This window comes from Sphaeramia orbicularis, chromosome 15 (genome assembly GCF_902148855.1).
Source record: "Sphaeramia orbicularis chromosome 15, fSphaOr1.1, whole genome shotgun sequence".
Classification (NCBI taxonomy): domain Eukaryota; kingdom Metazoa; phylum Chordata; class Actinopteri; order Kurtiformes; family Apogonidae; genus Sphaeramia; species Sphaeramia orbicularis.
Genome location: NC_043971.1, coordinates 49,561,744 through 49,575,212, shown reverse-complemented (window position 1 = coordinate 49,575,212; position 13,469 = coordinate 49,561,744). Strand labels below are relative to the sequence as shown.

The 13,469-nt window shown below is 40.6% G+C and overlaps 1 protein-coding gene across 8 annotated transcripts in view; it reads left to right on the top strand.

Moving 5' to 3' along the window:
• The window catches only part of klc1b (kinesin light chain 1b), a 55,452-nt gene that overhangs the window by 2,583 nt on the left and 39,400 nt on the right, over positions 1–13,469 (top strand). For all 8 annotated transcript variants that reach the window (XM_030156305.1, XM_030156303.1, XM_030156307.1 and 5 more), the window contains exons 2-3: positions 9,599–9,868; positions 12,308–12,538. In XM_030156305.1, coding sequence (XP_030012165.1) covers positions 9,620–9,868; positions 12,308–12,538 — 480 coding nt within the window. In that variant the 5' untranslated portion in view covers positions 9,599–9,619. The remainder of the gene's footprint in view (positions 1–9,598; positions 9,869–12,307; positions 12,539–13,469) is intronic.

Below are 13,469 nucleotides of genomic sequence, written 5' to 3'. Positions count from 1 at the left end.
TTCTGCTGCAAAATGTCCTGTTAACTGGTGTCTGTGGAGGTTCTCATTTGTCCAGGTCATCTTTCTTCTTGGTAGTTCTTCCAGAGATCTGCCTCTTAAATAGAAAACGAGTAATGCACGTGTGGACCTGTGTCGTGAGACTATTTGGTGTTCGTCCCTCAGCTCTGATTGGACCGTCTTTAACCTGGTGTCACCTCGGCGGTGGCGTCTTTTCTAACCTCGTCCCTCTGAGCTCTGTTCCATCATGTCTCATTAGTTCTGTTCCTTTGTGTCTGATGAGAGTTGGTGCAGTTGAGGATGCGTCCCTCCCCCCACACTGCCGCTGTGGGTGGGGCCATCTCCTGATGTGAGCCCCGGGCTGAGGCTGGGAAGGTCACTGTCCTCATCCTGATCCTCATCCTTACCCCCCCCCCCCCCCGTCCTGTTTCATCTCATTCCACCTGGAGCTCTCCTCTTATTCTAAGGAGGTTTATGCTGCTGATAGAGGAGCCGGCATTACTTCGTCAGCTTTTTTTTTTTTTTTTTTACCCTGACTGTGAGGTTGTGATCTGTCGCTGAGGCTGTCGTTGGGTTTCTGGTGCAGCTGCAGCAGATGAAGAATGGTGTGTTGAGAAGGTATTCAGGGGGTTTTGTCATTTTTCCAGTTCTTTAGGAATTTTTTAACAACAAAATGGTGTTTCATTACAGTTTTATATTCATACTTATTATGTATCACCATAAAAATAGCTTTTATCAGTCAATATATATAAGTAGCTGATAATTTCACAATAAACGTTACGATAGATTGACTTTTGAGCCTGAGTGAAAGTTTGAAACAGGCTGAAATAAACTCCAGTAGAAGATTTAGTGATTTAGTCTCTATTTTTTTATTATTATTTTTTTATTACTTTAACAACATTTAATCAAAATAAATGAAATGATTTGATGTGAGGTCTTGGTTTTAGGTTTGTCTTTATGGTCAGGATGAGAAAAATTAGACAAAACATGGAAAAATTTAGTGTTTTATTTGATTGAGTAAAGTTAAACCAAAGAGAAGGTATGTGGTTATAATGATTATCATAAAGGTGTTTCATGCTAATTATCTCTGTTGTTTTATCCTTCACATTTGTTTAATGTAGGGTTTGTGCTTTAGTTTAATGCTACAGTGACTCAGATATGTCAGTAAATGCTTCATTTTTTATCTACATCAGTTCAGCAGGTCGGGCACAGACGATTATTGGACATTACTTTCTTATTTTTATTGTTACCTCTGCCAGGAAGTATTGTGATTGCTTTGCTTTGTGTGTTTGAGTGTTTGTTTTCGTGTTTTTGTGTTAGTAGGGTAACTCAAAAAGTTATGGACGGATTTTCATGAAATTTTCAGGAAATGTTGATACTGGCACAAGGAAGAAATGATAACATTTTGGTGGTGATGGGGGGGACAATGACAGATTTGTCTTGGCGGAGGTCTGCGCTCTCCGAGTGCTTTTCTTGTTTGTTTCTGTTTTTAGATCTCTGTATTGGAGGATTCTGATCTTTCCTGTATTGGATCACATATCAGTATGTGTGTTTTGTTAAATTCTGCATCTTTTGTCTGTGTTTGCCGTAGATCTGTGTGAACAGTCCCAGTATCTGATGTTGTTTTATCAGGTTTATGGCTGATTTTCTGATGATGATAGACATGATTTTCATAAAACACAGACGATAAGAGGCAAAGTAAATGTTAAAGATTAATCCAAGGGCAGGGTATGAAGGTAAACAGCAGAAGTGTTTGACATTCTCTCACCTCTGTGCAGATTTAGTAAATATGAACCTGTGTGAAAGGCCCTGTAGCAGCGGTAGAGCCTCCTGTTGGTCTGAGATGAAAGGGTGTTGTGTCTGTCATCAAGTCAGCCGTTCGCTGTCCTCTCATTCACAGCCACGTTCAACCACTGAGTGACTGGGGGGGTAATAAGCCGTCTGATACGGGCAAATGCTTGATCTTTCAAAGACATCATACTAAGAGCAGGTAAGAGCTGTGGCACCAGACATGATCAGGGGAACACTGGAGGCAGGAAAGTCCAACCCACGTCGTAACAGTGGGTTTAAGGTCCTCAGTGGAGTTGGACTGGAGGTGTCAGAGCTGCTCAGATGGACATGTTCAACACACGTCATGTCTTTGACCATGTAAATGAGCGTCCGCTGACATGGGCCTGGGTGTGTAAAGTGTGTCGGCGGGCGGGTTTATGAGCCCCAGCCTGTTTGGTTTTCGCTGAGCGTGTCGCTTCTCGTCTGCAGATACACTTTAGTTTGCATGTGTTTTGCGTTGAGCGTGCTGACTGCAAACCCTCGGGTCATTTCCTTGTTGACTTATTAAATACTTGATGTGCACAGTTGGACTTAGAACAGCCAGTAACAGTGCGACGTAAAGACACTCAGATGATACATGTTAGAAAGGCTTTAGCGTCGCTGAGAATTCAGTGGTTTTTCATTAGTTTTGACTGAACAGAAATGGTTCCGAATGGGGTTGATTCTCACACTGGTCAGTATTCTGTGGTTAGAAAGTGGATTCTGTCCAATAATTTATAGTTATCATATTGTTCTTCTTGTATCGTAACTGTCTAAGTCATCCCTAAATGGACCACAGTCTGTGGACCTGTTGAATCCAGGTATTTCTTTTCTAACAGGGGTCTGGGATCCAAAACAATAAGGACTAATGTCAGAATAGAGTTTTATATTATGGGATAAATATCCTATTGATTATTAATATTGATGTTTCTGTGTCTGATCCTCATGAACAGGACATCTGACAGCTGGAGACATGATGTGTCCACATATTTATGTCCATATAGTTTATTTATTTTATGCTTTTACGCTCTGTAAGGTGACCTTAGGTCACTTGAAAGGCACCACCAGATAAAAATTCTTCTTCTTCTTTTTCTTCTTACCTCCGTTAAGGAAGTTATGTTTTCATCTGGGTTTGTATATTTGTTTGTCTGTTAGCAAGATAACTCAAAAAGTTATGGAAGGATTTTGATGAAATTTTCAGGAAATGTTGATACTGGCACAAGGAACAAACGATTACATTTTGTTGGTGATCGGGGTGTGTGGGGGGGTGATCTTCCGTGGCGGGGGGGTCTGTGCTCTCAGAGTGCTGAACATAAAGATTCTTCACTTATGATGGTTCTTATTTCTTGTTCACTGGTGGTAGTTGAATCAGTTTAGCGGTGAAATGCCCCCCCCCCCCCAGTGGACTGTAGTTACTGTGTCTTTGTACGTTCCACTCTTCTGGTTCTGCTGACCCTTAAACCTGCTGGACCGTGGTCTGGTTTCATATCAGACCAGTCCAGTCCAACCCTCAGGGACCCAGTATCTATTTTTCTGCTTTCAGTGATATTTGATGCTTCAGAAGCTGCGTCTTTGCTTTAGTTGGGTGTGGTTTCCGTATTTACTGCTTAATAATCTGAATTTGTCTCATTTCATGTACTCATGCCCCCCCCCCAGTTGCACTCAGAATTCAGACTGTATTTAGCATAAAGCGTGCTCATGGGTTCTGCATGCGTCCACTCTGCTCCCTGAGTGTTTGTGTTCTTCACCTACATGTGTTCGTTGGGTTCACCTCTATGTTGTATCGAAGGCCCTGAACTGGAACGGTTCAGTTCAAATGAGTGCACCGTTGCACCACTAGTAAACACTGTCACCATGTAATTTACATTTTTTCACTGTTATTTGAGACTGATCTCATGAAATCGTGTTGTATGTCACATCAGTTCTTATGGTATTTGGTGTGCTGTAAGTGCATATTTTCGTCCTTTTGCGTGTTATTCAGTGCCATTTGATCATGTATCAATTTAAACCAAGATCTCCAGTTCACATAATCCACATAGAATGCTTAGAATGTGTACAGATAACACACCAATTAACGGCAATTAAAGATCGTGTGGATATTTACACAGTTCACGATATCACGTTGATTATTTTACTCTCTGATCTTCTTGACATCATAAAAGACTGTATTTGGCGCCTGAACTAAACTGAGTTTGAGCCTCCTGCTTTAGTGTCTGACTGTTCTTTGGTGTGTTGGAAGTAAAGGGCTGATTTTATGTGATGTGCAGTAAATGACTTCATATCAGATGATAGATTCTCACTGTCACTTGGGGTCTATTTTTAGTTGAGTCTCTTTATATCAGTTGACTTTCAGCAGCAGTAAAAAACCTGACCTGACGCTCTGGAGTTGGTTCTGTTGTTTCTCTGATGCTTCTTTCATGGTGATGCTGTTGCTTTTCTGGAGCATCAGTTGGTCAGTATCATCCTGATCAGATCTCATTTCCACAGGCTGACTGACTGACAGACATCCTCCCCAACACACACACACAAAGACCGAGGCTGGCTGTGTGATTACACAGTGTGTCATGGAAGGGACATAATTAGAGGGTGTAGCAGCAGACCCAGTTGGATTTGTTGCTTGTTTTTGTGTTTGTGCAGGTTTTCGTTCACTGCTGATGCACTGAAACCCTCCAGACAGTGACATGTTTGTCAGCAGATGTTTTAGGATGCTGAAGATATTGCATAAACATACTGGCTAGGGATGCACCCATCTGAATTTTTCGGTTCTGATACTGATCCTGGGGCTTTGTATATCGGTCGATACCTGATAACGATCTGATATCATTGTTGATTTCAGAAGCTCCAACCCTTATCTGATGTGGTTCATCTGAAATACCTCTGATGGGATGAATTTATTTGAGTTCAGAGAAAACCAGGCAATTCATGTTGGTTTAAGTTTATATTCAAACGATGTGTTATTTATTTATTTATTTATTTATTTATTTGTTGTTGGGTTTTTTTTTCAGATATTTCAGTTGATTGTTAGTAGTAAGATGGACATAACAAAGCTGATTATTAAGAGAAAAGCTTTAATTTAAATAATTTCAGGAAGTGCTTTTGATTTGAAGTCTGTTGAAACAGGAAGTACCTTTAGGGTGTATTTACACCTATGTTGTTTGGTCTGTTTAAATGAACCAGTTTGTTTCCCCAGAAAGTCTGGACTTTTTTTAGGTGTGAACACAAAATCCAAACACTGATTTGAACCAAATAAGAGGACCTAGACTGAGGGGATCGAGAGCAGGAAAAGATTCCAGAGGCAAAAAACACTTAACTTGATTTTTATATTTTTCTAAATTGTCTAAAAGCTAAAAAATTAAACAAAAGTACAGTTGAAATGACAGAACAGTGTTTTCTGTGATGGAGGTGGCCACTTCTTAACTCACCCTACAGGTAAAACTGTGATCTCTAAGTGTTACAGTATATTATTTATCATTTATTATTATTATTATTATTATTATTATTATTAGTGACCGCTGACCTCGGATCCAGGGTATAATGTCAGTAAATGTTAATAAATCCCAGACTTATCCTGTAAATGTGCTGAATCAAACTCAGATGTGGGCATTGGTTTCCAAGCCACTGGAGGGTTCCAGGTTCTATTTTGCTGCCTTCACGTGCTGTGGGAATTATAGTAAATACTAGTTACCAACTCCAAAATTGCACATGAACGCCCCCTCATATTTTTCATTGGAGAACTGGGAAAACATTTGATCCACGAGATGAAAATAACCTTTGACCTTTTCAACATGGTGGAGAGCAACGATGGATTCATGTCCAAATATAAACGATGGTTTTATTAACATTCTGCTGCTGTTAGCGGATGATTTCACACATTTATAACATACACAGTTCATCAAAGATAAATGCTGTATCAGATGAATGAACACGTCAAAAACTGTTTAACTGTAGCAGCAGGTCATGATAAATAGTGTGTCAGCCATTTGTCATTTAACTATGACAGCAAAAGCACTTGAACACAACACACTGGTCATTTAGAATTCACAAGTGGAAAGGCTCATTTTCCCGACAGCACCTGAAGGCAGCATTAGTCCTGTGTAAACAGGCTTAAGTGTGTTCCTGTCGTCTACAGAAGGAGTTTCCATCACTATTGTCTCATCATTCAGTCCAAATGTGTGCTCCCTGGGCTGTTGTTGGTTGTGTTGTCAGTGGGTCTGTTTATGTAAGAGTAGAAGCAGGAACACTCAGTGAAACAGGGTGTGGCTCCGATGGATGGTGTGCAGTGTGTTCTCTGGGCAGATGGCTCTCAGCTGGTGTTGGGTAGAAATGCACAGCCCTCATCTTTAACCCCTTCCTGTCTCTGCTAAAGCCCAGACTGCAGCATCTACCCGCTGAGGAGAGGAGCGAAGGGCAGGGCTGCTTTTTGCAAACGCTGACATTTAGCGATGCAGCCGGTGCTGATGTGGCTCCGTGACTCATAGAGGATCCTCAGAGCGTCCAGAGGAAAACAGCATATGTTCCATCCTGTCACTGACAGACACGCGAGTCAGGCACACTTTACAATTCATGTTAGGAAAGGTTGTATTATTTTTCAGTTGCTTTTAGGTCAGAATTCAAAAGTTGTTCATTTTTTCATGATTTTTTTCTGATGTGATGAAATTCTGATGTTTCCAGAATATAAGTAGTGACAGTGTACCAGGTGTGAGTCTCTGATCCAGACTAATCCAGTCCTAAATGCTGTTGGTTGTAGTTTCCCAGATACAGTCTGGAATTAGAATGAGTTTAAGTTCAAAGGAATATTAGTGTCAGATCGACCAGATCTACTGCAAACACTGTCTGCACATGACAATACATGGCCTGAACAGGTTCTATCAGTGGAACATGTAGACATCTATTGGATAAATGGACACAAGCCAACATATACATGTTAGAACACACCATCATATACCTGGAAAATAGCAGCAAACCAACACTGTAGTCATTAGTTTAACAATTAATCTGATTAAAATATGGAACATTTAACACATTGAATCTGAGGCAGATCTTTTATAAAACACTCTAGACCAGTGTTACTACACTAACACGCTTCTACCAAGTGAGTCCAAAATACACACATTTAGCATTTAACATTAAACCTAGAACAAAAAATAATTATGTATATGAACCAATGTTGGTGTTAATCACTGACATATGATGGGAAGAAAAAATAAATAACTAATACAATTTGTATGTAGAATATTGGGGGAAAATTTAGTTTAATTGTGTTTTGCATCCAAAATTATGGTTTGTTTACATTGCAAACATGACATTTAAAAGGTTTAAATATGATAATTATTGAGTATGTAGTATTTTTGTTTATTGCTCAAGTTGATGAAATACAGAAAAATGTAAAAAAGTTAAAAATAGCACATGGTCCATCCTGTCAGCCAGTGGCCACATGGGGTTTCTACAGATGTGTGATGATATTTGTGACTTAATCAGCTGCTGAAGCTCTGTTTCCAAGGCTTTTGTCATGTCATCCTCGAAGCCAGTGAGGCCTCTGAATGGGAGGGGGGAGGTATAGGGGGGGTGCTGGCACCAGAAGGCATGGCTCTGCAGCATCTGTGTGCCCTCTGTGTGACTGTGAGCTGCAGTCCAACTCTGACAGGGTTCATTATGGCTGCCAAATGCTGACAGTCTGTCCACTCCAGTATGGTGTCCCAGAAGCCTCAGATCTGCACAAACACACCTTTAACGAACACATACTTCACATATGAGCAGTCAAACACAGCAGCACTTCACCACACCTAGGTGGAGACCAGGGATGGTTTCAGTCCACTAGTGTTTCCTGTTTTTCTCCTCAGTGAATCTAAGTGAAGGACATACCGTCTGAATTAGGGATGGAAACAATTAATCGACTATCAATTAGTTGTCGATAAGAATTTGCTCAATTAAATTATTAATTGTCAGTTAATTGCCCTTTTCCATGGCGGGATTTGTGGTGTCGACAGTAGGGGGCGCCACTGCCCAAACTAGGCTTCATCGCTGAAGTTGAATAATGCCACGGTGACATCTCCACTGAAATCTGACTCCATCATGTCAGTGATGCAAAGTCAGAAATGCCCATTTCTTCTACACTGCCCCTCTTCAAATCCATTTATTTTATTGTATTTCTCTGTGGAATTTCTTTAGTTCTACTCCATAAATATCATTGTCTGTTCTGTATCCAATGGTTCAAGAAATCAGTCATTAAGGAATATGACATGATTTTATAAACAATATTTAGCTTTTATTCTTATAGATCCTATCGAAAGAGAAATTCAGGTTCTCAGGAAAATGACTGCATATCAATTAATTGTTAATTGATCGATAAGGTCAACCAACTAATGATTAATGGATTAATTGATAATTTGCATCCCTAGTCTGAATGTGTCTGTATGTCCTCCGGAGACCCACCAGTGCATTTGTGTCCTCTGTGGGGGACAAGAATTAAACAGTTTTACTAAAAAACAAAAAAACACTGTCCACCTCAAATGACATTCAATAAAAATGGATCTGCAGAAACAGTTGCATCATCCTGTTTCCAATCAAGGCAATTATTTAATGTAAAAAAAGCCTAAACTTTTCCTTTGGTTGGTCAGAGGAGGATACTAGGATAGGCTCCTCTTGTTGGATCAGCCACAGTGTGAATTATCAGCCCAGGAAATGCTGACGTCTCTTATTCACATTATGACACAGTGATGCAGCCTGAGTTCATTTCCTTGTCATAGCTGTTGTTGCGGTGCTGGATCATGCTGTGATCTTATTAACAAAGGACAGAGATGAGGTTGGAGCTCCACGCTGTCAGGATGTGTGTGTGTGTGTGTGTGTATATCTATATCTATATATATATCTATATATATATCTCTATCTATCTATACATATATATATATATATATATATATATATATATATATATATATATATATTTATGAAAACAGAAAATAGCCTCAGTCCTGCAGCAGAGACCGGCTCAGCTGATTTATCTGTTCTGACAGGTGATTTGAGCTGAGCCCCAAGCTTGTTTTTCTCACATTTGTCAGTTAGATGTTTTATTAACCCACTGGTATCTGGGTGGAAATATTATACACACTGTACACTTTATGTTATTAAAGGTCATTTTATTTTAAACTATCTGTTTTCGGTCTGAATTCAACAGTTGATCGTTTTTGTCTGATCGTCTAAATTCTGATCCATCCACTAAATCCATCCCATAATGAACAGTGTTAAATTCCTACACTAACACCCTTCTACCAAGTGAGTACAAAATACACACTGACACATTTAGCATTTGACCTAGAACCAAAAATAATAATAATGATACGAACCATTGTTGGTGTTAATCACTGACAGATGACAGGAGAAACTAATAAAAGAATTCAATTTATATGAAGAATATTGAAGAAAATAAAGGTTTATTGTGTTTTTTGCATAAATGTGGTTTGTTTCCATTACAAACACAGGAGGAACTAATAAAAGAATTCAATTTATATGAAGAATATTGAAGAAAAAAAAAGTTTCGTGTTTTTTGCGTAAATATGGTTTTTATTCATTTCAAACATGTCATTTCAAGGGTTAAAATATGACAGTTATTGAGTATTTGGTATTTTTGTCTATGGCTCAAGTTGATAAAATACAAAAAAATGAAAAAAGAAAAGGTAAAAACAAATTGAAACACATTTTGACTTTACTGTACACTGTGCAGATTATGTATTTCAGGTGTTTAGAAGGACCTCTATGGGCAGATACAGAAGGTTAACTCTGTTGATCTTTCCAGGTTCCCTGAGCTACGTAGAAGATGTCCACCATGGTGTATCCACGGGAGGAGAAGCTGGAGAAGCTCTCTCAAGAGGAGATCATCTCCAACACAAAGCTGGTGATCCAGGGTCTGGAGGCGCTGAAGAATGAGCACAACTCCATCCTCCACAGCCTCCTGGAGACCATCAAGTGCCTGAAGAAGGATGAGGAGGCCAACCTGGTGCATGAGAAATCCAATCTGCTCCGCAAGTCAGTGGAGATGATAGAGCTGGGCCTTGGAGAAGCACAGGTAAGAACAGGAAGATGTAGACTGGAAGCTGGTCTGTGGATATCTTCAGGGGTTCTGAGCTGGTCTGTGGGCATCTACAGAGGTTCAGAATTGGTCTGTGGGCATCTACAGAGGTTCAGAACTGGTCTGTGGGCATCAACAGGGGTTCAGAACTGGTCTGTGGGCATCAACAGGAGTTCTGAACTGGTCTGTGGGCATTTACAGGGGTTCTGAACTGGTCTGTGGGTATCTACAGGGGTTCTGAACTGGTCTGTGGGCATCTACAGGGGTTCTGAACTGGTCTGTGGGCATCAACAGGAGTTCAGAACTGGTCTGTGGGCATCTACAGAGGTTCAGAACTGGTCTGTGGGCATCTACAGGGGTTCTGAACTGGTCTGTGGGCATCTACAGGGGTTCTGAGCTGGTCTGTGGGCATCTACAGGGGTTCAGAACTGGTCTGTGGGCATCAACAGGGGTTCAGAACTGGTCTGTGGGCATCAACAGGAGTTCTGAACTGGTCTGTGGGCATCCACAGGGGTTCTGAGCTGGTCTGTGGGTATCTACACTCATTCTGAACTGGTCTGTGGGCATCTACAGGGGTTCAGAACTGGTCTGTGGGCATGTACAGGGGGTTTGAACTGGTCTGTGGGTATTTACAGGGGTTCAGAACTGGTCCAGGTTCAAGACCCACTATCACCCCCCAGTGACCTGGCCAGACCCAAACTGACAACAGTTAATGTATTTAATAAACAGATGTTGTGTTTAGAACCTGAGATAATCCAGAATATCCTAGTCTGAAAACACACAGAAGATCAGTTTAATGATGAACCAAACTGACCAGCAGGTGGAGATGACACATATGGAAATATTCACTTTAACACTAAATTAGGTCCATTTGAACCCAAACTAAAACATGAACTCAGTTAAAATTCAAAGTTCATTCAGCCACTTAATGAATTAAACCCCCTGAGGTTTTAGTCCAATGGAGGAAAAACCAGATCTGAGGGAGTCGGTGTCAGACCTGAGTTTAAACATTATATGAATAGAACCAGTTGGTTCTTCTTTTATTTTGTTAAATGTCTGGTGTTAATTATCATTACAGAGCATTAGTGCCCCTCACTGTTGGGGTTGTTAATGGACGGGGCTCGGCTCCATAAAAAAATGAAAGACAGGATTGGTTTATTAACATTATTTTAACCCAGACAAAGGCCCAAAGACCCACTGGAAACAGGTTTGGACCCACTTTAGGGTCCTGATAAAGGGGTGTGCGGTGTATGGACGATCTGTCAAAGCCTAGAGATAGTGGAATGGTCTATAATCTGATGTAGTCAGAGCCGTAGAGGATTCAACGGCTCTGGATGGAGTTATATGAGACGCAAACGCATCACGTCGGTTCACGTCCATGTCACCTTGAGTTCATGTTGTGCAGTGGAGTCATGGCTAACAGTGAAACAGACGAGTTACTTCCTAAAAAGAACTGCACTAACATCGTATGGAACTGGTTTGGCTTTTGCCCAAACAACAAAAAGCAAACAGTCATTTGCAAAATTTGCACAAACACGGGTCACACGTTGGACGAAAACACTACGAACCTGTTTAATCAGCTAACGGCGAAACTAGAAGAACAGCTCCACCACAGACAGAGGAAACAGGTAGAATTAAACAAAAGCTAACAACTGTAACACAAATATTTAGTAAAAACAGGCTGTATGAGCAGAGGAGCAAATGGAGGAAAGAGGGAACAGAAGCACTCACTTTAACCTGTAAAATATATGCAAATTAGTGTCAAAGATCAATGGAAAGAATCATGATGAAACCAAGATTGTGATTTAATTTTTGATAAATGGTGGTGTGATATTTTTGCCATACCCCCACCCACCAGTTGTGAATCACTGATCTATACTACATTCACACTGCAGGTCTTTATATCAGCCCTGATTTATTTTTGTTGTTGAAGTCCAATAATGATGGGAGCACTAGTGTGCATGTCAGTGGGCTCATTGATGACATCATCAGTAGCTATGGTCATCTGTGGTCAGTGGAATGACCTCATGAATATCCAGGTTGGATCATCAGTTCAAGTAAAACATGACAGAATGAATCATAACAGTTTTGTTTTAGCAAATTAATCTGAATATGACACAGAAGGTGTTATGGAATGGAGTGCATGTTCTTTACTGTTCTTTTGGATCAGTTCAGGACCAGTTACAACAAAAAAAAACAACACATATTTGAGCTGAATCTCATTTCAAACTCAGTGAATGTGAGTGTTTCCTTCACACCAGGTTGAATGGTGTGTGTTATTTAAGTTGTACGTCCATGTCCTTCCTCAGAACTTCCTCATTCTATTTTCACTCAGAGTTGTGATCATGATTCAGTCAGTATTCCTTGTGGTGTTCCTAAGCTGACAGTTGGACGTGGTTTCAGTCCGTCTCCTTTTCCATGTCGTCTGGTCCTCAGGTGATGATGGCTCTGTCCAACCACCTGAACGCCGTGGAGTCAGAGAAGCAGAAGCTGCGAGCCCAGGTCCGGAGGCTGTGTCAGGAGAACCAGTGGCTGAGGGACGAGCTGGCCAACACCCAGCAGAAGCTGCAGAAGAGCGAGCAGAGCGTGGCCCAGCTGGAGGAGGAGAAGAAGCACCTGGAGTTCATGAACCAGCTCAAAAAGTACGACGAGGACGTGTCGCCCACTGTAAGTGTTGATCTGAGCCTCACAGTAATGTTTAAGAAAAAGAAAACCTACTGAGAGACAGAAGGGGATCCAACTGAATGTATGAATAAACTGTAAAAAGGATGTTTCAGTGACGGGGGTTAAAGGATGGAACAGTCCAACAGATGAAATAAAGCAAAATAAAAACACAAAACAGTTTAAAGGAATACATAAAATACAGTTTTGAAATAAATATAAGGAACAGGAAAAGCAGTTTAATTCAGGACGGTGATTTCAGAGTAAAAAAAAAAAAAAATCTATGTTTTGAGTTGTGTGTAATGAGAAGTGGATAGGAACGTACACTATGTGTCCAAAAGTCTGTGGACCCATTCAATACATTAGTCATTATTGTTTTGGATCCCAGACCCCTGACATGTCCAAACACCTGACATGTCCACATACTTTTGGACATATAGTGAATAAGTTTATATTTCTGCTGCTCCTTTTCAAACATTGCAACAAAAGGACATGTAAAAGTGCTGTGTAAGTCCTGTCAATGTTAAACATGTTTGAAATAGATATTTTTTTTAAAATCTATGAAGCCCCTGCGTGTTTAGAAATCAGGTCAGATGTGAATAAAAGGATGGAACCACCGCTCCATTTGCACATGTATCAAACAGAAATGGGAGCGGTGAATCCTGGACCTGATAAACAGCAGGAGGCCATTAAAGGAATCTGATCCTGGACTGTAAACACAGATGACGTCTGTGAAGGAGATGTTTCCGGTGTGTTCTTCCAGGAATGAGGCAGAGTCTGTATTGATCTGATGGTCACTGTGAACCACTGTGTGTTCTGAGCTGATGTTCAGTCACTAAACCAGGCTGACACCGGCCTGCAACTGCATTTACTGAACCACTAATCAGACCCATATTCATCTGACAAAGGTTAATTAATGAGCTCATGGTGTCAAATA